Genomic DNA, 25319 nt, shown 5'->3' on the forward strand with positions numbered 1-25319 from the left:
CTGGTTCACAGATACAGCAATAGCAACTGAAGTGGATAGGAGAACCGAGGCCTTCATGGCAGATTCTTCAAAGGGAACGGGAGCAGGTAGCAAGGGATGACAATGCCTCAAGCAGTGTTTCCCAAGCAATTTTCCAATGTAACCCTAGTTTGACACTAGAAAATTAACGTGACCCCAAACCTCAGCAAAAGCAATTCAGCACTGATAGTGTATTACAGTATTTAGTATGTAATTAAAGTTTACATATTTTAGATCAACAAATTATATAAATATGAAAATCTATGTTTTTGGAGTACTTTGTAAAAATTACAATTTTATGTACTCATGTAGGCTTCAGCCAAGTGTTTCATATTCCCCAGTAAAGCCCCTCTCCCCATCTGCATCACCAACACACCTGCAATTAGTAGCTGTAATCCATCACCACCACTCCCACACACACACACAAACACCATCAAAGCATGCACAAACTGTTACAATAGGTTTTAATGTCTCGAGTTTCAGAATATGCTGGTGTGCAATTTATTCACATCAAAATAAATATGCAGTGTATCCAACTTTTAATCTCAGTTTACATCACCAATACTTCTTTTTAAAAACAAATTTTGTCTCTGACACTTTGGAGTTACGCTGTTACATTGGCTATCTTATACAATCGAACACAAACAGCTGAAATTATGATACTGCCTTGCCTCAAGGTTATCAATGCAAATTGTTTCTTCACATTCGCTGTATGTATACTGACTTTATTTGATTCCCCATATTGTTTCAGCTTCACAAATTGCAATAAATACTGCCCGGCAGGCAGAATAGCCTTTGACTCTCATAGTTACAGTAGCTAAGGCTATTCAGTATATACAGCCTGTGTTGATATTACATTGGATCTAGTTACTCTAATACAATTCCCCAGCTCCCCAATCATTCCATTGCCACTGCATTATTTTCCTGTCCCCTTCAACGTTTATCAGATCTTCATCTAAATTCTTCTTAAATATCAATAGCTTCTTGCAATAATGCATTTTATATTCTGATCAACCTATGCCGTACAGGCAGGCAGGAGCAGAAACACAGTAATGGCAGTCACTCACTTTCCTGGCTCAGCCACATGACCTCCTGTTCTTCCTGCAGTCAGTGACTGAGTTACACTTGCTTGTCCCAATCGGTATGCAAAATCCTGGGCCTCCTCAGCACTCAAAGTGCTTTCGAAGGTTAAAGGGAGCTTTGGCTTCACGTCTGCCCTTTGTTGGGTGGCAGGAAGCAGTGCGCACCTACCAGAGCCAATTCCACAGTCGCCAATGCTGCCTTGGAAGAGGGAGCGCATCTCTGTGGGGTCACAACCCACAGATTTGGAAACCCTAGCAGAGCCACCTCATGGCTATGTCACAGACTAAGTGACGCTGCAACCAGACCCCCCATACTTTGGTCAGCAAGTCCTCTATCCTTCCTGATTATAAGCAGTCAAAACACACCTGCACAAACGTGCCCAGTACTTCCCTCTTTTTTTTTAATAAACAATTTTATTGAGGTAGTTTTTGGCTTTATAAACAGTTACAGACATCAGAAAGAAAGCAAAAAAAGGCAAAAATGTGCAAACATCCATGTACTTTCAATACTTCAATCATAACATACTGCACAAGCCCGCTCCTCTCCCACCGGTACTACCCGCCACATTTTACCTCCTACTCTACTCTACCCCCCCTCCCCCCCAACCCCCTGCTGACGCTCACTCTCCCACAAAGAAGTCAATAAATGGTTGCCACCTCCGGGCGAACCCCTACACAGATCCCCTCAAGGCGAACTTAATTTTCTCCATACCCAGGAAACTCGACATGTCCGCAAGCCACAACTCCGTCTTCGGGGGCTTTGAGTCCCTCCACGCCAATAGTATTCGTCGCCGGGCTATCAGGGAAGCAAAGGCCAAAACATCGGCCTCTTTCTCCCCCTGGACCCCCGAAACCCCAAAGATTGCCACCCCTGGACTCATCACCACCCTTGTTTTTAGTACCCGGGACATGACCCCTGCAAATCCCTCCCAGTATCCCCTCAGCTTAGGGCATGCCCATAACATGTGCACGTGGTTCGCTGGTCCTAGCGCATTTGTCCTCTATCCCAAAGAATTTGCTCATCCGAGCCACCGTCATATGGGCCCGGTGAACGACCTTAAATTGAATCAGCCCGAGCCTAGCACATGTCGCGGTCGAATTTACCCTACTCAGGGCATCTGCCCATAGCCCATCCTCCATTTCCCCGCCTAGTTCCTCCTCCCATTTAAGTTTCAGTTCCTCTGTCTGGGACCCTTCCTCCCTCATGAGCACCTTATATATACCCGAGACTCTACCCTCCCCTTCTTCCCTCCTAGAGACTATTCTGTCGAGGATCCCCATTGGCGGGAGGCGTTGGAAAGATGGGACCTGTCTACGAACAAAGTCCCGCAACTGTAGGTATCTAAAATTATTTCCCCTTACCAACCCAAATTTCTCCTCCAAGCTCCTCAGACTCGCGAAGCTCCCTTCCAGGAACATATCACCCACCCTTCCCGCCCCCGCCCGCCGCCATACTCGGAACCCCCATCCATACTCCCGGGGGCAAACCGATGGTTGTCGCAGATTGGCGCCCAGACAGACGCCCCCATCTCCCCCACATGCCTCCTCCACTGGCCCCATATCCGCAGGGTCGCCACCACTACCGGGCTGGTGGTGTACTTGGCCGGCGGCAGCGCTAGAGGAGCCGTGACCAGGGCTGCCAAGCTGGAGCCCCTGCACGAAGCCGCCTCTACCCGCTCCCAAATAGACCCCGTACCCACCATCCACTTCCTGATCATAGAGATGTTGGCCGCCCAGTAATAATTGATCAGACTCGGCAAAGCCAGCCCTCCCTCGCTGCAGTTCCTCTCCAACATCGCCTTCTTCACCCGGGGGGATTTTCCCGCCCAGACAAAGCTCATGATCAGCCCGTTAACTCTTTTGAAGAAGGACTGTGGGATAAAGATCGGGAGGCACTGAAAAATAAACAAAAATCGAGGGAGGATTGTCATCTTTACAGTCTGCACCCTCCCTGCCAGCGACAGCGGGAGTGCATCCCATCTCCGAAACTCTCCCTTCATTTGCTCCACCACCCTGGCCAAATTTAACTTATGCAGCCTGCCCCAGTCTCGTGCTACTTCCCTCTTTTTTAAATAAATTTAGAGCACCCAATTAATTTTTCCAATAAAGGGGCAATTTTCCAATCCACCCACCCTGCACATCTTTTGGGTTGTGGGGGTGAATCCCACGCAAACATGGGGAGAATGTGCAAACTCCACACGGACAGTGACCTGGGATCGAACCTTGGTCCTCAGTGCCGTGATGCAGCAGTGCTAACCACTGCGCCACCGTGCTGCCCATGCCCAGTACTTCCCTAAACTCACTCTACGGCGAAGCAAATCGAAAGAACTGCACCTCAAATCACCCAATGTGGGTTATGTATGCTCTTTGGTGAATGACAAACAAATAGTTAATAAGCCCAAGTGGTCCAGGTTCACCAATTGAGCATCAAATGAGCAGGTGGTTCTGAGTTTCATCATCATAGTACCAGTTTTGGCACAAACACAAGCCACCTGTTCATGCCCTTTCTAGTAGACAGTGCAGTGCATATGCTGCAGTAAGCCACTGGAGGCTATCAACAGCAATTAACAATAACCTTGTGGTTAGCTCAGGTTGCATTTTGCCAGGAACATTCATCTCCTAACCTCATTCGGCCTTAGTCAAACATGGTGAATGGAGCTAAATTTTAAAAGGTGAGATGAGAGTAACTGCCCTTCACATTGAGGCAGAGCGTGGCATCATGGAACCCCCGCAAAAACATCAAGGGAAAATTCACCATCGCTGGCATCAAGAAAGATGTTTCTGGTTGTTGAACTGCAATTATCTCAGGTCAAGGATTTTACTGCAGGAGTTACTTAGGGCAATGCGCTAGTCCAACCGTCTTCAGTTGCTTCATCAGTAACCTTTTTTGGTCAAATGTGGGAATGTATGCAGATGATAGGATAGTGTTCAATTCCATGTTCAACTCTTCCTATAACAAAGCAGTCCACGCCCCATGCAACATGGTCTGGGAAATTTTAGGTTTGGGCAGTAACAAATAAAATGTGTGCCAAATGCAATGGGCAATGACAATTTCCAGCATTAGAGAGTCTAACTTCCTCCCCTGACATTCAATGGAATTACCATTGTTGATCCCCCTCTTTCAACCTCCTCAGTGGGGAAGAGGGCTGGAGCATTCGATCACTGTTGCCTAGAAATTATCTGGCCGTAAACACTGCTGCTACAAGAGATGGTCAGAGGCTGTATATTCTGCAGCTTTACCACTATCTACAAGTCAGGAATGGGCTGGAATGTTCTCTATTTGCTTAAATGACTTCTATTCCAACAGCACTTAAGAAACAAGACACCATCCAGGACAAAGCAGCCTACTTGATTGGCATCCTATCTACCATCTTAAACATTCGCTTCCTCCAGCACCAGTATACAATGGCTGCAGTGTGCACCCGCTATAAAAAGCACTGCAGTAACTCACCAAGACTTTTTCAACAGCTCTTCCCAAACATGTAGAATCATGGCATTTACAGTGCAGGAGGCCATTCTATGTTTCTTATCTCCACTATTTTTCAGGGTAGAGGCTAGCTTGGTTAGCTAACATGAAACAGAGATTAGGCATAAATGGGACATTTTCTGGTTGGCAAGATGTAACGAGTGGTGAGGAATCAGTGCTGAGGCTCCAACCTTTCACAATTTATTTGACTGACTTGGACGAAGAGAACAAAGGTATGGTTACTCAATTTGCTAATGACTCAAAGATAGGTAGGTAAGTAAATTGTGAAGAGGACTTAAGGAGGCTAAAAAAAGATATAAACAGGTTAAGTGAGTGGGCACAGATCTGGAAAATGGAGTACAATGTGGGAAAATGTGAAATTTTCCATTTTGGCAGGAAGAAAAAAAAGTATATTATCTAAATTGAGAGAGCTTGGAGAACTTTGAGATGCAGAGGGATCTGGGTGTCCTAGTGCATACATTGCAAAAGGTTAGTATGTAGATACAGCAGTAATTAGGAAATAGAATATTATTGTTTATTATGAGGGGAATTAAATACAAAAGTAGAGAGGTTATGCTTAATCTGGGGTACTGTGTACAACAATATTGGTTTCCTTATTTAAGGAAAGATGTAAATGTGTTGGAAACATTTCAGAGAAGGTTTACTAGACATGTAATAAACAAGTTGCCTTGTGAGGAAAGGTTGGACAGGCTAGGTTTGTATCCGCTGGAGTTTTAGAAAAGTAAGAGCTAACTTGATTGCAACAGATAAGATCCTGAGGAGCCTTGACATGGTGGATGTGGAAAGAATATTTCCTCTTGTGAGAGAATCTAGATGTCGGGGTTAGTGTTTAAAAATAAAATGGTCACCCAGTTAAGGCAGAGAATAGGAGAATTTATTTCTCTGAGATGGTCGTGAGTTTTTGGAACTTTTTTCCTCAAAAGGTGGTGGAAGCAGAATCTTTTGACCACTTTTAAGGCAGAGATAGTTAGATACTTGATAAGCAAGAGAGTGAAAGGTTATCCAGGTGTAGGCGGAAATGTGGAGTTGAAGTTCTTAATAGAACATAGAACAGTAGAGCACAGAACAGGCCCTTCGGCCCTCGATGTTGTGCTGAGCCATGATTACCCTACTCAAACCCACGTATCCACCCTATACCCGTAACCCAACAACCCCCCCACCCCTTAACATTACTTTTTAGGACACTACGGGCAATTTAGCATGGCCAATCCACCTAACCCGCACATCTTTGGACTGTGGGAGGAAACCGGAGCACCCGGAGGAAACCCACGCACACACGGGGAGGATGTGCAGACTCCACACAAGACAGTGACCCAGCCGGGAACCGAACCTGGGACCCTGGAGCTGTGAAGCATTTATGCTAACCATCATGCTACCGTGCTGCTAATGAATAGTGTAGCAGGTTCAAGGGGCCAAATGGCCTACTCCTGCTCCTAATTTGTATGTGCAGAAAGTTTATTCCACATGTTGAAAATGATGGGTCCTTTTCCAACTGCATATCAAATGAAAAATATTGTATTATTTAGGGCTCTTTTTGAGTAGTCAGCATTTACTAGTTTTCCAAGTTGACATATCTTAATATAAACTAGGCTCATTTTATTTCATCATTTCTCACTAAACAAAACTAAGGTTCTCAGAAACATACCTTCCTGATCTCTTAGAAGCACTGCAGTAAATTACCTGACAAAACAAAACTGTTTCACTTCCTCAGTCGCCTCACAAGACTTGACATAAAAATGATCTATTCATTTGCCATTTTTATTGGGAAATCCAAGATTCTTTTTCAACAGGAAGTTAAAAAGTATTTAAGAAGGTTGATTTTGGCGGATTTTTCCCGCCAATGAGTAGATGATGGGAGGGGAAGAAAACAAAAAAATAGAACCCAGCCATCTGTTTTGTCATCCTTTGCCCAAAGGGCTGGTAATTCAAGGACTACCACATTCTACATTGCTCACCTTACACATATGATATTCTATTAACAATCTGATGACAGGCAATAAACTAATATTTATTATAAGCCCATTGACCCCCACAGCTACCTCGGCCATACTTACTTACACCCTACACTCTGTAAGGACCGTATTCATTGAGAAGACCAAACGCAGATCGAGTAACTGCTTTGCAAAACAGTTCTGACCAGTCCCCAAGCAAGACCCCATGCTTCTTGTGGCCTGACACTTTAATTCTCCAACCGACTCTCACAATGACATCTCCGTCATTGGCCTGCTGCATTGTTCCAGTGAAGCTCAGCTCAAGCTCAAGGGACAGCATCTCATCTTTTGATGAGACACTTTACAGCCTTCTGGACTCAGCAGTGAGTTTAACAATTTCAGATTGCAAACTCTGTCCCCTCATTTTGGTTCCTTTTCTTTGCATGTTTTGGTTTTTCCTCTTATTTTTGCTGTCAGCACCCCTGCACTAAGTACATCTTTTGTTTCTCTTCCTACCCCTTCACCATTCCCTTCGGCCCCTTCTGTCAATCAAACTGTCCTGTCGTCCAACCTATCACAGGCCTTCTTTTAGTCCCTATCCCACTTGCTTAAAGCCTATTTCTAACCTTTTCCAGTTTAGATGAAAGGTCATGGAGCTGAAACGTTAACTGTTTCTCTACAGATGCTTCCTGGCCTGCCGAGCCTCTCCAGTGTTTTCTGTTTTTATTGCTGTACTATTTGCCTTTGTTTGGACCAGTTGATTTTAAAAGCTGATCTATTAAAATTAGTCTTCATTGTAAGCATTAAAATTACTAAACTTGCTGGTAGAATACAATATCTGAGGAGACGTCATTCATGTTCAGACATATGTTAATAGCGAATTCTACTGCAAAACGATGAATATTGATTCATTCTTGACAGTTTCAGTTCAAAATAACTTAATTGCCTTGAACCTCTACTCTCAGAATTTCTAAATTGTGATTGCAGCCGCCAGCAGGATCGGCAGATAAGATTTTGAGGTAGTGAATATTAAGGCAATGACAGCTGTGAAGATTGGACACATTTCTACGAGTGGGGTAAAGGGGAGAGGTGAAGGAGTGGGAGCTGGGACACACTCAATTCCTCCCCTCTCCCCTTCAACAACTCTCATTCCTCCCCCTCCCAAAAATTTCATCCTAGAATCACACGCTGCCGGAGGCATTAGAATGGGGTCACACCAGGAGAGTGTTTGGGAAGCACTGCGCTACCCATTGGGAAATATTCTGAAGAAAACCACTGCAAAGTACTTTTTTTTTTTTTAAATTATAGATTTAGAGCACCCACTTCTTTTTTTTCCCAATTAAGGGGCAATTTATCATGCCCAATCCACCTAACCTGTACATCTTTGGGTTGTGGAGGTGAAACCCACGCAGACACGGGGAGAATCCACACAGAGTGACCCGGGGCCGGAATCGAACCAGGGTCCTCAGCGCCATGGGCAACAGTGCTAACCACTGTGCCAGCCATGGTAGCACAGTGGTTGACACTGTTGCTTCACAGAGTCAGGGTCCCAGGTTTGATTCCTACTTGGGTCACAGTCTGTGCAGCGTCTGCACAGACTCCCCGCATGTGTGGGTTTCCTCCGGGTATTCCGGTTTCCTCCCACAAGTCCCGGAACAAGTGCTTGTTGGGGAAATTGGAAATTCTGAATTCTCACTCAGTGTACGCGAACAGGTGTTGGAATGTGGCGACAAGGGGATTTTCACAGTAATTTCATTGCAGTGTTAATGTAAACCTACTTGTGACAATAATAATATTAAAGTACCAATCAATCATACTAATAATGTAATTTTCACAATAAAACAATATATTTTTCATTTTTATTTCAAATCTTTCATAACACTTCATAGAGAAAAATGAAAAAGTTAATAACTGTTACTCTACCTTGTATCTCTCCTTAATGTCAAAGTTAATGGCACACTGCAGCTTTCTTAGGCAAATAGGGCAAAGATCAATTGGTCGTCGGTCAGACTCCTCTAAATGGTTGGAACCTTGCATTACACATTGCAACCACTGGCAGTGATGCATGCCGAAAATGTGTCCAATTTCATGAGTTAAAGTCTGAAAATACAGCAAATTTTATTTTACTGGAAGTGACACAACAACCTGAAATTGAAATGAAATGAAATGAATGAAATAAAATTGTTTTTAAAGAATCAAATTTTTAAAAAAAATTAATAGAGCAATGCTATGTTCAGCTATCCATTCTGAAATATGAAAACAATAACTATTTTCAGACCTTTTTAAAGCTCTATCTCTCCACTTTAGCAGTCTCAATCCAGCATACATTTGTATTCTCTAAAAATGTAATGCAGAATATACTTCTGGTGCAATGGTATCACTCAGAGATTGCATTTGTTTAAATCTCATCTGCTTCTGAACTCATGGATGTAAGGGTTTATTTATCTATTTTTGGTGGCATTAGTCACAAGGTAAATTTGACCAGGATATCAGGAGAACTTCCATGTTCTTTGAATACTGCCACAGAATATTTTAAATCCATCTAAAAAGAAGCCTCAATTTATTGTTATCCCTATCCAAAGATGTGCAGGTTAGGTGGATTGGCCATGCTAAATTACCCCTAAGTGTCCAAAGGTTAGATGGGGTTACAGGGATAGGGTGGGGATTGGATCTGTGTCAAATGATCGGAGCAGACTCGATGGGCCGAATGGCCTCCTTCTGCACCGTAGGATTATATGATAAACATTCATAAAGAAATGCGAACAGCATGGTCAAGATAACTAGAAACAGCTAATAAACTTCCCTCAATACAAACGTTTACAGGCATTTTCACGTAATTAACTCAAAATTCTAAAACTATGAGGAGGAATTTCTTCAGCCAGACGTGAATCTGTCAAATCAATTGCCGCAGCACTGTCCATGTGGAGTTTGCACATTCTCCCCGTGTTTGCGTGGGTTTCGCCCCCACAACCCAAAGATGTGCAGCGTAGGTGGATTGGCCACGCTAAGTTTCCCCTTAATTGGAAAAAATTAATTGGGCACTCTAATTTTATTTTTAAAAACTGAATTGCTGCAGGAGACTGTGGAGGCCAAGTCACTGAGTGACTTTAAGACAGAGATAGATAAGTTCGTTTTTTAAAAATAAATTTAGAGGACCCAATTTTTTCCAATTAAGGGATTGAACCTGGGACCTCGGCGTCATGAGGCAGCAGTGCTAACTACTGTGCATCGTGATGCCCGATAGATAAGTTCTTGATTAATAAGGGGATCAGGGGTACAGGCTATTTTGGAAGAGAAGGAAGAGTTGGGAGAGGTATGGAGGAGGGGTTCTGGTGTGAGGTGCTCTGGAGAGTGAACGCCTCCACCTCGTGCACGAGGTTGGAGCTGATACAGCTGAAGGTGGTATTTAGAGCACACCTCAAGGGCGAGTATGAGCCGGCTCTTTGTTGGTGTAGAAGAAGTGTGTGAAAACAGGTGCCGGCCTTTCCGCTGCTGCCGCCACAGGGGATACAGGATAGAGTAGTCTCCAGCACCTGGGTGGGAGAGGCGAAGGTATCGGATATTTACCTGAGCTTTCAGAGGCGGAGGAAATGGAGGAGCTTAAGGGCAAGTGGGAGGACGAGCTAGGAGGAGAGTAGAGGCGGGTCTATGGGCGAATGCCCTAAGCAGGGTTAATACCTCCTCATCGTGTGCCAGGCTTAGCCTGATACAATTTAAGGTAGTCCACCGGGCACACATGACAGTGGCTAGAATGAGCAAGTTTTTCGGGGTAGAGTATAGGTGTGGAGGTGCACGGGAAGCCCAGCAAATCATGTCCACATGTTTTGGGCATGCCCGAAGCTTAGAGGGTTTTGGCAAGGTTTTGCTAAGGCAATGCCCACAGTGCTAAAAACGGGCGGTGCCGAGTCCGGAGGTAGTGATGTTTGGAGTGTCAGAAGATCCGGGATTTCAGGGGGCGAAAGAGGCCGACGACCAGCCTTTGCCTCCCTGGTAGCCAAGATACAGATCTTATTAATGTGGAGGGACTCGAAGCCCCCGAGTGTAGAGACCTGGGTTAGTGACATGGCTGCGTTTCTCAGTCTTGAGAAAATAAAGTTTGCCTTAAGAGGGTCAATGTTAGGGTTCACCCGGAGGTGGCAGCCGTTCGTCGGCTTTCTCGGGGGAAATTAAAAATGTCAGCAGATGCAGTATTCCAAGGGGGGGGGGGGGGGGGGGGGGGGGGGGGGGAGGGGGGGATTGTTGTTGTATGGTTGAGGTGTGAAGATTGGGCTGGGCTACTTATTTACCATGTTGATGTCATTGTTTTTGTTACTGTTACAAAAATTTTCAAATACCTTAATAAAATATCAGTAAAAAAAAATGTATGTGCTCCCCGTGTGGGGAGGGGCCCCGCGAGTCACATTCATATGTTTTGGTCCTGTCCAAAGCTGGAGGATTACTGGAAGGAGGTTTTTAGGGTAATCTCTAAAGTGGAGCACGTAAGACAGCACGGTGGCGCAGTGGTTAGCACTGGGACTACGGCGCTGAGGACCTGGGTTTGAATCTCGGCCCTGGGTCACTGTCCGTGTGGAGTTTGCACATTCTCCCCGTGTCTGCGTGGGTTTCACCCCCACAACCCAAAGATGTGCAGGTTAGGTGTATTGGCCATTCTAAATTGCCCCTTAATTGCAAAAAAAACAATTGGGTACTCGCAATTTAAAATAAATTTTAAAAAATAAGGCGGTGCACGTAAAATTGGACCCGGGCCCTCGGGAGGCCATATCCGGGGTGTCAGACCAGTCGGAGTTGGAAATGGGTGCAGAGGCGGATGTTGTAGCCTTCGCCTCGTTGATCACCCAAAGGCGGATCCTGTTGGGATGGAGATCAACCTCTCCACCCTGTGCCCTGGTGTGGTGGGGGATGGGTGATCCTGATTCTGTTTTGTTATGTGTTTATATTAACATGCGGGCAGTTGTTTGGGGGTTGGTGGGAGGATGGGATTGTTGTTGATATAGGAATTGACATTGTATTCGTTACTGCTGATTGTTTATTGTTGGTGGGTGTAAATTTGGGAGAAAATGAGAGAGGAGAATAAAAATATTTATTTAAAAAAATAAGGGGATCAGGGGTTACAGGGAGTAGATAGAATAGGAATGAGAAACATATCAACCATGATCGAATGGCGGAGCAGACATGATGGGCCGAATGGCTTAATTCTGCTCTTATATATTGGTCTTATTCCTCCCATGAGTGAGAATTCACCCAGTAAACTGCTAAACCATACAGACTATCTCAGCCACGATCCTGTTAGAAACTTAACAATTTCTAACAAAAATGAATAAATTTCCAAAGTTCCTGATCTTGGTTACTGAAAAATGCATATCACTTTCTGAAAAGTTATCGGTCTCGATGAAGTTTGTAACAAGGGGTTAGACACAGGTCCATGGAGGAGGTGATGTCCTCAGTACAGAATCTATCGGCCAAGGACTCAGCTTCCTCTACCTCTTTCAACAGCAGTGTTTCAGAAGACTCACGCACACGTGACAGCCTCTTCTGGAAATCTCCACCCAAGAGGAACAGGTGGTCAGCTATTGCCCGTGGCTGTTAAGTTGACCACAGTCCTGTGTAGAATCTCGCAATCTTCAGTCCACTGCATTGGCCAGGTCACTGATGCTTTGTTGTGAGGGTTTCCAACTACATCAACTTTGAGATGGATGAAGGCTTTGCTTCTCTCCCAGGATTTCCACAGGTCCAAGGGGTCATTGACTGGCCCTAGGTGGCAATGCTGATGCCAGAATTGTCAGGCGTATTTGTAAATTGGAAGGTCTTTCACTCCCTGAATGCACAGCTTATATCGGACCAATTCCAAGAGGATAATGCAGATGTGCGCAAAATATTCAGGGAGCTGCCAGTACTCATTCATCTTTCAACAGTCTCAGCTTACACAATTCTCTCCACCAGACAGCCTCAGAAGCTGCCACATGGGGACAAGTGATACCCACTCCTGACCTGGCCCTTCACTCAGTGAGGAAACTCATCACAGAGGCACAGGAGAGGTACAACAGGAGCCATATTACCACAAAGCAATAATAGATCAGATCACTGGCTTGCTCAAAATTAGGTTTTGCTACTTTGATCGAGCTACAAGACTGATTGGTGCTCTAACAGCCACCTCTCCGTATGGGGCCCCCTATTGGCCAGTGCCCTCTGCTGCAGCACTGTGTGTTTCACTGCAAGTCCGCCTCTGCCTGCAGAGAAGACTGGATTTGGCACCAGCGGAATGTGGAGAGTGGCCAGAATCCTCGGAGGAGGAGGAGGAGCATCATGATATGCTGTTGGCGTCTCCAGCTGCAGAACTGACTTTCAGAGAAGCCTGTGACAGACTCATCCAGCAGTGCTTCACTTTAAAAGTATGCTTGCAGCATACTTCAATGAGTAGTTAATTTAAACTAATTATTTCATTCAAATAAAGAGCATCAATGGTACAGGAACAATGTAATAAGCACCCAAATAATTCCCTTTGTGCAACAGAGTTATTTCCCTCATATGCTTTCTACCACTTGTGTGTGGTTTTACACCTATGGTTTCAGCAGAGCTAGCAGAAATCTGCTCGTTCTCCTGCTTTGACATGAAACACCCATGACAGACTCCTCTGGCATCTGGAACTTGTACGGTCTCGCCAAAGACTCCTCCTCCGGCATCTGTGCAGGGGCAGAGTTGGACATCGGGACAGGCCACAGCTTGTATGGCTTTAAGAGGGATGGAGAGCAAGGACTGGAAAAGGACACAATTTTAGAAGAACTTCATATTTTCTCTCAGGTTCCACCTGCATTTCCTTGCTGACCAAAAGATGATCACCTAGCTGCATGTGATTGCCGCATTCAGTCACAGCTTTGATAGATGCCATTTAAATTGACAGGCACTGGTGCTTCACAGCACCAGAGACCCTGGTTCGATTCCCGGCTTGGGTCACTGTCTGGGTGGAGTCTGTATGTTCTCCCCATGTCTACATGGGTTTCCTCCGCGTGCTCTGGTTTCCTCCCACACATCCCGAAAGAAGTGCTTGTTAGGTGAATTGGACATTCTGAATTCTCCATCTGTAAACCCGAACAGGCGCCACAAGTAAGCCTACTTGTGACACTAATAAAGATTATTATTATATGGTGTGCAGGCAACTGGGTAACCTGCTACATCAGATTTCCCATGAGGTGCCCACTCTTTCATTGTAGGTGACCACCAATGACAATTCCAGGGACATCATGGCGATCATGCTGGAGATGGATTGATTCCAGAGATGAGGGGTTTGTCGTAAGAAGAGAGATTGAACAGTTTAGGCCTATACTCTCTAGAGTATGAGGCGAATTCAAATTGTCGTATACAACATGATAAAAAATATTAATAAAAGGTCGGCACGTTAAAGCAGTGGTTAGCACTGTTGCCTCACGGCGCCAAGGATCCGGGTTCGGCCCCGGGTCACTGTCCGTGTGGAGTTTGCACATTCTCTCCGTCTCACAACCCAAAAAGGTTTGCAGGGTAGATGGATTGGCTGTGCTAAATTTCCCCTTAATTGGGAAAAAACAAAATTGGATCCTCTAAACTTATTTAAAAAAAGATTTGGATAAAGTAGACGTGGAGTGGATGCTTCCTCTTGTGGGGCATTCTAGAACAACAGGCCATAGTCTTAGGATAAGAGGTAGCAAATTTTAAAAGGAGTTGAGGAGAAACTACATCTCTCAAAGGGTTATGAATCTGTGGAATTCGCAATCTCTGACTGCGGTGGATGCAGGGAGAGTGAGTAAATTTAAGGAATTAGACAGATTTTTAATTGGTGATGGGTTGAAGGGTATGGAGAATGGGCAGGATGGTGAAGTTATGGCCAGGATGAGATCAGCCATAATCGAATGCGGAACAGACTGATGGCCAAAAGGCATAATTCTGCACATATATCTTATGAACTTATAGGCTTCTCCATTTTCTATGCAAAGTTGTGCACTACCTCTGGTAATTCTGACAGATGCATACATATTGCTTGTTCCTGTTCCACAAGAATGGTGTGAACCCAGAGGCTCTCAATCTGTGTTCAGCTGAGCAGAGCTTAATGTTCTGCACCCTCTGACGTTAACTCTCCATTTCTGTCCCTGTATCCAGCACCTGCTTCATGTGATGTGCTCCTAACCCGCTATCACCCTATCTGTTTGAGAAGCTAGGCCCAATGGGATATGTGTATCTGTATTGGTGGAGGGTGCACAGGAGGCACGTGACTGGATGAGTACTTGGCAAGCCATAAAATTCAAGGCAATGGGTCAAGTGCTGGCAAGTGGGACTAGGTGGGCAGGTCAGGGCCTTTCATGCGTGGGTGCAGTCTCCATGGGCCGATGGGCCTCTTCTGCACTACAGTATTCTGTGATTCTGTGACAGTGTCTCCTCAAAGAATCATCAGCCTCATCCCTCATCTCTTCTGCCAGCATCGAAAACACACCTGTAGCAGATGAAAGCCGTGCGTTGGTGTTTAACCTAGGTGAAACAGGTTCCAAGTTGGCAGATCGTGGCATTTAATGTTGTTGTCAACTGATTTAACATGACTGCGTTAAGTGCCAAGTGGCAGCTATATCTAATGTTGTCACCAAGTCCCTGGGCCCTCACACTGGGAACGACCTGTATAGCTGCCACCCTGCTGATCTCCAGTTTCCTCCTACTTCACAATCTGGGTGACAATGGCGACAGGCTCACTCTCGGTTCTCTTCATCTCCCTGGAATTGTGAGCTCTCTTTGCTGCATTGAAAAAAGGTTAAGAGTGTGAGCAGTTAACTGCTAAGGATAGAAGGTAAACATTTGAGGAGGGCCACTGTGGGAATGATGCAAGAGTGCAAAATGTTGCAAGTGAGTTGAGACAGAGATTTGGTAAGGAGGTTGACAACAAAATATATTGATTAAAGGAGTGTTGCGCAGAGGAATTCCGGGGAGGTAAGAGAGTGCTGGCTGCCAATGGAGAGTTCCAGGACACTCACGTTGCTAAGCCTCATGAGGTCATCAAATCTTTTCCAGCACTGGATCTAGAACCTTGGGACCACACGTTGGATACTAACAGCCTCAGAAAAAAAACGGTCTACTTACTACGAATAAGTGGCCTCCTCCTGTCATTCTCAAAGAAGAGAGACAAACCTTTCCACATCTTCTATCCATCCTGCAGATTTTTGCTCCCTTATACTAGATTGTTTCCTGCAAGAAAATGGTGGAAAATGGGGAGATGGTGGGGTAGTGGTAATGTCACTTGACTAGCAATCCAGAGGCCCAAACTAATGCTCTGAGGACACGGGTTCAAATCCCACCACAGCAGCCTTCCACAGGTCTGGCTGGGAACCCTTTAAATCACCTGGGAGACAGAGAAAGTTGAGAGAGAACCTCCTGGTGGGAGAACCTGCTCGCAGCCTTTCAAACCTAAAAATGAGACTTCTATGTTCAGTCTGTCTTTTCCGCTTGTTTGATCTGTGTGCAGAGATTTTGGCTGTATCATGAACAAAGTCCTCAGCCAGGTCTGTTCCTAGCCATTCAGACAAGACGATTAAACCATTACAGACCTGGTGGGTCAATCTGCTCGCAGCCTTTCAAACCAGTAGGTTTTCAAATCGGAGTGCCCTCCACAGGTCTGGCTGGGACCCCATTAAAGCCTGGGAGGCAGAGAAAACTGAGAGAAAGTGGTGGAATTTAAATTCAATGAATAAAATCTGAAATTAAAAACTAGTCTCAGTAATCGTGACCATGAAATCACATTATCATAGGAACCCATCTGATTCATGATTGCCCTTTAGGGAAGAAAGACTGCAATCCTTACCCGGTCTGGCCTACACATGACGTGCAGGTTAGGTGGATTAGCCACTGTAGCTTCCCTGGGGTGGCCACGTCCCGATTCCAAAATGGACATTCGCAAAGAGTACAGGGAAAATTGGACAGTACTAGGAAAACAAGCAGGTGCAAGGTTTGCCTGTGGACTGGAACTTGCAGATCCCAGACAGAACTGATACTACAAGCCATTAGCATAGTAATGAGATATCTCTGGGGACAAAAGAGAAATATTTAAGCAATCGGTACCAGGGCAGACTCCCCGGCACCAGTGGAGACTAAAACAAAGGCAGGCCAACGATCACCTAGGGCCCAGCGATTGAGGAACGACCCCTTTATTGGAGAGAATCAATACAACTGATTGGGACATGGTCCAATTAATTGGGACCAAGTTCAGGAACCGCCCAGAAGGGTGCGAAACCCTTTGGGGTATAAAGAAAAGTCCCCAAGGTCAGAGCGCTCTCTTCCTCTTCTTCTTCGCCTTCACCTTGGCTTTTGGCTCTCAGCGACGAGAGGCCCGCCAAGCACCAGCCAAGTAAGTCTAAGGTCAACGCACGCTACGAGCTACTATTCTATATCAGTTCGAAGCCAGCAGTATCAGAACCAGACAACGGCCATTGTTCCTCTGACAGAGTGGGCGCCCGAAGCTAAGTATAGGCTTTTAGTAGTAGTTGTAGTTTAGTGAGTAGAGTTTGTGCATGAGTAACAATTGACTGTGTGTGTAAATAAATGTGCATTGATTTCAACCCTAACCCTAACTGGTGTATCGAGTCATTGAGCAGTATTCGGTTTTGAACGTTATGGTGGTATCAGAAAGATATCTGGCGACTCTTATGCAAAGGTAATTAAAACAGAGCAAATTAAACAAAGCATAACGAGCAACACCATGATAAATTGTCCTTTAGTGTCCAAAGATGTGCAGGTTAGGTGGGTTGGCCATGACCAATGCACGGTGTTACAGGAATAGGGTGGGGGAGTGGGCCTAGCTAGTGTTCTTTTGGAGGGTCGGTGCAGACTCAATAGGCTGAATGGCCTCCTTCTGCACAGTGGGGTTCTATGGATATGACTCCACACCCATAGCAATGTCGTTGACTCCTAACTGCCCTCTGAAATGGCCTAGGAAGCCACTCAGTTCAAGAGCAATTAGGGATGGGCATCTGGCAGTGATACACACATTCCATGAAAGAATACATTTTTTTTTTTTTAAATCACTGCTGCCATAATAATTGCAGAGAATATTGACATACAAGACTTGCCCAGGCTTTCCATCCAAAAGACGGTTGGATGCTGATTTAATTTGCAGTAGCCAAGAATGCACAGACAACAATCAAAAAAGGTTGAGGTACATATGCATGCCATATGTAAATATGACCTTTGAGATCAATGGCCATTGACAAATTGTATTACTCATTTTAATTTACTAAGCAGAAATGCAATTAGCCACATATGGTTGATATATTGGACTACACTGGACTATATTAAAGCTTCAACCCACAACTATTTAGAGAGATACAGGTCAGCCCAACTGGGCCAAGCTGACATGACGTCCAAAAAGCACGACACTACTGCAATTTAAAGCAACTGTTTCCAAATGCAACGCCTTCAGTTCTGCAAAAACACCCACCTTGCATGATCTCAGCAGCAGCTTGCTTGTAATGGGTGGTGTGTAGTATCCATCAAAGACTGAATAATCGTCAGGAGCCAGATGTTTCCCTTTCGTCAGCTTTCCTTTATAGTTCATGGTGTAAAAATCATCATCATATCTAGCAAAACTAAAAACGCCCATCCCTGTAAAAGATACGTACAAGCTTACACCAACCATCATGTTTCAATAGTTTTTTACGCTCTGTACAAGTAAATCAAAATAATATCTACAACCAACTAATTCAAATTGAATATCTGTTCAAGTATATCTTAAGATTTCAAGGCAGCACAATTTAGGTGTCAAAATATTGAAAAATACTCAGATGATCAAATAAAATATACTCGCTTTCCACATAGTGGCAAAAATGTCACAATTCCCAGCTGTAGTGAATAGAACTAATGTTGAAATTGATTACAATTATATTCAACTGTGGCCTGAATTTGGTTCACTTTCCAATTTCATTCAAATTAGTGGAAAGTACCTCACTTAAAAAAGATGCTCCACCTCTTACCTTCGCCACCTAATCAACAGAGAGCCACATTTCACTGAGGTAGACTACATTAATAACGACCAGGCATTTGTGGAAATTCATTGATTTGGTGGCATTATTCATGGAAATAAAACAGGCAGCACTGCCAGCCCTCAGCAAGAAAACGGTAGGTGGATATCAATCTCAGATTTTCAGCAGAGCTCTTCTTCTCTCTAATTTAAACCTGATGGGGACTCTTCTTCCGAGGTAGTATGGGCTGAGGTTAGAAACAGGAAAGAAGAGGTCACCCTGTTGGGAGTTTTCTATAGGCCACCTAATAGTTCTAGGGATATAGAGGAAAGGATGGCGAAGATGATTCTGGAAAAGAGCGAAAGTAACAGGGTAGTTGTTATGGGCGACTTTAACTTTCCAAATATTGACTGGAAAATATATAGTTCGAGTACATTAGATGGGTCATTCTTTGTACAATGTGTGCAGGAGGGTTTCCTGACACAATATGTTGACAGGCCAACAAGAGGCGAGGCCACATTGGATTTGGTTTTGGGTAATGAACCAGGCCAGGTGTTAGATCTGGAGGTAGGTGAGCACTTTGGAGACAGTGACCACAATTCGGTGACCTTTACGTTAGTGATGGAAAGGGATAAGTATACCCCGCAGGGCAAGAGTTATAGCTGGGGGAAGGGCAATTATGATGCCATTAGACATGACTTAGGATGTGTAGGTTGGAGAAGTAGGCTGCAAGGGTTGGGCACACTGGATATGTGGAGCTTGTTCAAGGAACAGCTATTGCGTGTTCTTGATAAGTACGTACCAGTCAGGCAGGGAGGAAGGGTTCGAGCGAGGGAACCGTGGTTTACCAAAGAAGTGGAATCTCTTAAGAGGAAGAAGGAGGCCTATGTGAAGATGAGGCGTGAAGTTTCAGTTGGGGCGCTTGATAGTTACAAAGAAGCGAGGAAGGATCTAAAGAGAGAGCTAAGACGAGCAAGGAGGGGACATGAGAAGTCTTTGGCAGGTAGGATCAAGGAAAACCCAAAAGCTTTCTATAGGTATGTCAGGAATAAAAGAATGACTAGGGTAAGTGTAGGGCCAGTCAAGGACAGTGGTGGGAAGTTGTGTGTGGAGGCTGAGGAGATAAGCGAGATACTAAATGAATACTTTTCGTCAGTATTCACTCAGGAAAAAGATAATGTTGTGGAGGAGAATGCTGAGACCCAGGCTATTAGAATAGATGACATTGAGGTGCGTACGGAAGAAGTGTTGGCAATTCTGGACAAGGTGAAAATAGATAAGTCCCCGGGGCCTGATGGGATTTATCCTAGGATTCTCTGGGAAGCCAGGGAAGAGATTGCTGAGCCTTTGACTTTGATTTTTAGGTCATCATTGGCTACAGGAATAGTGCCAGAGGACTGGAGGATAGCAAATGTGGTCCCTTTGTTCAAGAAGGGGAGGAGAGATAACCCCGGTAACTATAGGCCGGTGAGCCTCACGTCTGTTGTGGGTAAAGTCTTGGAGAGGATTATAAGAGATACGATTTATAATCATCTAGATAGGAATAATATGATTAGGGATAGTCAGCATGGTTTTGTGAAGGGTAGGTCATGCCTCACAAACCTTATCGAGTTCTTTGAGAAGGTGACTGAACAGGTAGACGAGGGTAGAGCAGTTGATGTGGTGTATATGGATTTCAGTAAAGCGTTTGATAAGGTTCCCCACGGTCGGCTATTGCAGAAAATACGGAGGCTGGGGATTGAGGGTGATTTAGAGATGTGGATCAGAAATTGGCTAGTTGAAAGAAGACAGAGGGTGGTGGTTGATGGCAAATGTTCAGAATGGAGTTCAGTTTCGAGTGGCGTACCACAAGGATATGTTCTGGGGCCGTTGCTGTTTATCATTTTTATAAATGACCTAGAGGAGGGCGCAGAAGGTTGGGTGAGTAAATTTGCAGACGACACTAAAGTCGGTGGAGTTGTAGACAGTGCGGAAGGATGTTGCAGGTTACAGAGGGACATAGATAAGCTGCAGAGCTGGGCTGAGAGGTGGCAAATGGAGTTTAATGTAGAGAAGTGTGAGGTGATTCACTTTGGAAAGAATAACAGGAATGCGGAATATTTGGCTAATGGTAAAATTCTTGGTAGTGTGGATGAGCAGAGGGATCTCGGTGTCCATGTACATAGATCCCTGAAAGTTGCCACCCAGGTTGATAGGGTTGTGAAGAAGGCCTATGGTGTGTTGGCCTTTATTGGTAGAGGGATTGAGTTCCGGAGCCATGAGGTCATGTTGCAGCTGTACAAAACTCTGGTACGGCCGCATTTGGAGTATTGCGTACAGTTCTGGTCGCCTCATTATAGGAAGGACGTGGAAGCTTTGGAACGGGTGCAGAGGAGATTTACCAGGATGTTGCCTGGTATGGAGGGAAAATCTTATGAAGAAAGGCTGATGGACTTGAGGTTGTTTTCGTTAGAGAGAAGAAGGTTAAGAGGTGACTTAATAGAGGCATACAAAATGATCAGAGGGTTAGATAGGGTGGACAGTGAGAGCCTTCTCCCGCGGATGGAGGTGGCTAGCACGAGGGGACATTGCCTTAAATTGAGGGGTAATAGATATAGGACAGAGGTCAGAGGTAGGTTTTTTACGCAAAGAGTGGTGAGGCCGTGGAATGCCCTACCTGCAACAGTAGTGAACTCGCCAACATTGAGGGCATTTAAAAGTTTATTGGATAAGCATATGGATGATAATGGCATAGTGTAGGTTAGATGGCCTTTAGTTTTTGACTTCCCATGTCGGTGCAACATCGTGGGACGAAGGGCCTGTACTGCGCTGTATCGTTCTATGTTCTACTGTTGCAAAATCTGAGGCAACTCTTCAGTGTCAACCCTATGTGCTCCGACTAAGAGAGCATACCTCTGATTGCTTCGTACCTCACTGGCAAATCAGTTATTTCTACCAACACTTACATAAGAAACAGGAGCTGGAGTAAGCCATTTGGCTCTTTGAACCTGCTCCGCCTTGGCATGGCTGATCTTGTACATGACTTCCACCTTTCTACACTACCCCATATCCGTGATATTCTCCTTTTACTGAAAAATCTATATACCTTGGTCTTGAATATACTCAATGACTGAGCAGCCACAGGTCTCGGAGGTAGAGATTTCCAAAGATTCGCAGCTCAGTCCTGAATAGCCATACCCTTCTTCTGATTTTGTGACCCTGAAAGCCTGTTCCAGTGGTGTATCGCAGGGATCGGTGCTGTTTGTAGTGTACATTAGGGGTCTAGATGAGAATATGGGGGGTACGATCGGTAAACTCACAGATAACGCAAAAAATCGTGGTGTAGTAAATAGTTAAAAAAAAGAGCATTCGATTACAGGGTGATATAGACAGGCTGGTCAGATGGGCAGAACAGTGGCAAATGGAATTTAACACTGAAAAGCGCGAGGTGATGCAGTTTGGGAGAACCAACAAGGCAAGGGAATATACAAATGAATGGTAGGACGTTAGGAGGTACAGAGGACCGACCAAAGGGACCTTGGAGTCAATGTCCATAGGTTCCAGAAGGCAGCAGGACTGGAAGAAAAGATGGTTAAAACAGGGCAGCACGGTAGCACAGTGGTAGCACTGCTGCTTCACAGCACCAGGGACCCAGGTTTGATTCCAGACTTCATTCACTGTCTATGTGGAGTCTGCACGTTTTCCCTGTGTCTGCATGGGTGCCGCCTGGGCACTCCGATTTCCTCCCACAAGTCCCAAAAGACCTGTTTGTTAGGTGAATTGGACATTAACAAACTGTTTATTTATAATAAGAGTAAAAGATGAACAGAGAATGGAAATAATAAACAATGGTCTACTTATTCCCAACACCACATTGCACCCTCCACCCAGACACACACAAGACGGACATATGGTGTAGGGGTAGGGGAAGGATTAAAACAACAGGAATGGGAGGAAAAGTTTTGAGATGAATCTTTGCTGCTGAGGTTGTGGTTCCTGTAGGTGCAGCCTTCTCCAAATGCGACCCTCTGGGAAATCGATACACAGGAGATTCAGGTCAGCGCAATTCTATCCTGCGACCACCAGATGGAGCCTCCATCTCCTTGAGATATTACTAGAGCTTTAAACATGAGAGGCGAGAGCTGATTCGATGTCCAGTCTGCCTTTTCAGCTTGTCTGTTCTGTGTGCAAAGATTCTGGCTGTATTGTGAAGAAAGTCCTCAGCCTGGTCTTTTCCCAGCCATTGAGACAAATGGTTAAACCATTTCAGACCTGTGGGAGAACCTGCTTGTAGCCTTTCAAACCAGTGGGCACCTTCACAGGTCTGGCTACTGTCTGCAGTCTTTTAAATAGGAGTGCCTTCCACAAGTCAGGGCTGGGAGCCCTATAATTTACCTGGGAGACAGAAAAAGCTGAGAGTGCCTTCAAGCTGCTTCTTGTAGAACCGTTTCACAGAACTCAGAACAAAGTGGAGTTCTTCGCACAACCCGCCTTTCTTCTAGAAGGTTCTGAATGGCTCCACCAATCGAATCGCAAGCAAGAACAGCGGATACTTCATAATTCCAGATGCACTATTTAGCTGCTTGCCCAGTCCATCAAACTGACATCACGGGCTCTGCCACAGAGCATCAAGGGAAGGACCTGGGCTAGTTCAATGGCAATTTGCAACAGATGGGGGGGGGGGGGGGGGGGGGGGGGGGGGGGTGTGAAAGAAGCGGTCTGGACCGATCCTAGATTGGGTCGGGCTTGCCCCAAGTCCTTGAAGTATCGGCACAGCAATTGCTGGGGTTCATGAGGGAGGATGGGGAGGGTGTTGATCTGTGGCAGTTGCATTTTGTGAACTTGTGTTGGAAGAGGGGGGCCCCCCCAGCAGCCGCAGTGGAAGTTGGATGACCATGTGTTTGAGGTCTTCTACCAGGGACTGTACAGGTCGGGGTCCCCAGAGGGTGACTTAGGCATGAAGCATTTTTTGGAAGACTTGGATTCCCCAGTGGTGGAGATGGGGACGTTGCAGGGGTTGGGTGCCCCATTTGGGTTGGAGGAGGCGCATTTTCTTTATTCGTCCATGGGACGTGGTGTTGCTGGCTGAGCCAACATTTATTGCCCATCCCTAATTGCCCTTGAGGGGGAAGTTAAGAGTCAACTTGATCAGCTGAAATAGTAACATCTGCAGCATCCTCCCCTGTATCTGAGCATTGACTGCAAACATCGCTCTTTCCCACATTAAGTGTGTACCCCATTGCTGTGGATCTGGAGTCATATGTAGGCTAGACCAGGTAAAGACGGCAGCTTTCCTTCCCTAAAGGACATTAGTGAATCAGATGGGTTTTTACAACAATCAGCAATGGTTTCATGGTCATCATCAGGCTTTAAATTCCAGATTTTTTATTAAATTAAAATTTCACCATCTGCAGTGGCGGGATTCGAACCTGGGTCCCGAGAGCATTATCCTGGGTTTCTGATTTACTGATCCAATGACAAAACCATTATGCCACCTCCAGGTGGGTCGAAGCAGGCTTTCCAGCTGAATTTTACAAAATGTTTGGGGGGAGGGCAATGTCCCCGCTAATTTTTACATTGGCGATGGCACTAAGGGCTTCAATGGAGTGGAGAAGAATAGAGAGGGGGTGGAGCATCGAGTGTCCCCATACGCGGACAACCGCCTGTATAATGTCACGGGCCCGACTGCTAGTATAGATAGTATTATGGAGATGGTGACAAAAATCTGGATCTATTTTGGGGTATAAGCTTAATGTGGGAAAGAGCGATGTTTGCAGTCAATGCTCAGATACAGGGGAGGATGCTGCAGATGTTACTATTTCAGCTGATCAAGTTGAGCTTTTGTTTTTTGGGGATAAAGGTGGCACATAGTTGGGTTTAGCTACATAAATTGAATTTGGCTAATCTGGTGGACTAATCTGTTGAAGGAGGATTTCAAGAGGTGGGGTTTTTTGTTATCATTGGCGGGGTGAGTTAGACTGTGAAGATGACAGCTCCACCAAAGTTTTTGTTCATTTTTCAGAACCTCCCAATTTTTGTGCCTAAGTCGGTTTTGGGAATGTAACAGGATGATCACAGACTTCAGATTGGTGGGGAAGGCACCCCGGATTCAGAGGGTATTTTTGGAGAGAAAGAGGCGGGGCTGTATTACGGGCGGCAAACACCAAGAAGGTGCAGAAGGAGGTCGTGGAGGGGGGTTCGGATGGAGGAGACGTTGTGTCGGGGGTCAGGTCTGAGGGAACTAATGATGGCACCCCTTCTGTTTTTAGCAGCAGTTCAGGCAGCATTTTAAGATGGAGGGCATGTCGTTGAGGGTGCCGAGCTGTGGCAATCACAGATTTATTCCAACAGGGTTGGAGGCAACATGAAATGAAAAATGAAAATCGCTTATTGTCACGAGTAGGCATCAAATGAAGTTACTGTGAAAAGCCCCTAGTCGCCACATTCCGGCGCCTGTTCGGGTAGGCTGGTACGGGAATCAAACCGTGCTGATGGCCTGCCTGGGTCTGCTTTCAAAGCCAGCGATTTAGCCCAGTGCTAAACCAGCCCCTATTGGGTGTGGGAGCAGCAGGAGGGGAAAGAGAGGAAGGTTGATTTGCAGAGTTGGGAGAATTGGAGGAGAAATTTGAGTTCCCAAAGAGCAATGGGTTTCTTACAGATTAGGAGTTTTGTTAGGAAGGTGTTGGCTACGTTTCCATGGTTGCCGTCCCCTTTATTGCTCGAAAAGATGGTGTCCGAGGATGAGAAGGTAGAGTCTTCGATATCTACGGGCAGTTGATGGAGGGGGAGAGGGCTTCATTGGGGGAATTAAGAGGAAGTGGGAGGAGGAGCTGGGTGAGATATTTGATGGGGTGTTTGG

At 45.4% G+C, this 25319-nt stretch overlaps 1 protein-coding gene across 8 annotated transcripts in view; it reads right to left on the reverse strand.

Annotated features, from left to right (window-relative positions):
- LOC119953276 (archaemetzincin-2-like) overlaps window positions 1-25319 on the reverse strand; it is a 291941-nt gene that overhangs the window by 244285 nt on the left and 22337 nt on the right. For 7 of the 8 annotated variants that reach the window (XR_005457983.1, XM_038777348.1, XM_038777349.1 and 4 more), the window contains 2 exons: window positions 17962-18125; window positions 8442-8618 (listed from right to left, as the gene is read on the reverse strand). Coding sequence is in view for 7 of the 8 variants with exons in the window: in XM_038777348.1 (XP_038633276.1) it covers window positions 8442-8618; window positions 17962-18125 (341 nt within the window). In the remaining variant the exon portion in view is untranslated. Of the gene's footprint in view, window positions 1-8441; window positions 8619-15611; window positions 15716-17961; window positions 18126-25319 lie in introns of those variants that run through there. The other variant, XM_038777351.1, reaches the window with a different exon arrangement.

This window comes from Scyliorhinus canicula, chromosome 18 (assembly GCF_902713615.1).
Source record: "Scyliorhinus canicula chromosome 18, sScyCan1.1, whole genome shotgun sequence".
NCBI lineage: Eukaryota > Metazoa > Chordata > Chondrichthyes > Carcharhiniformes > Scyliorhinidae > Scyliorhinus > Scyliorhinus canicula.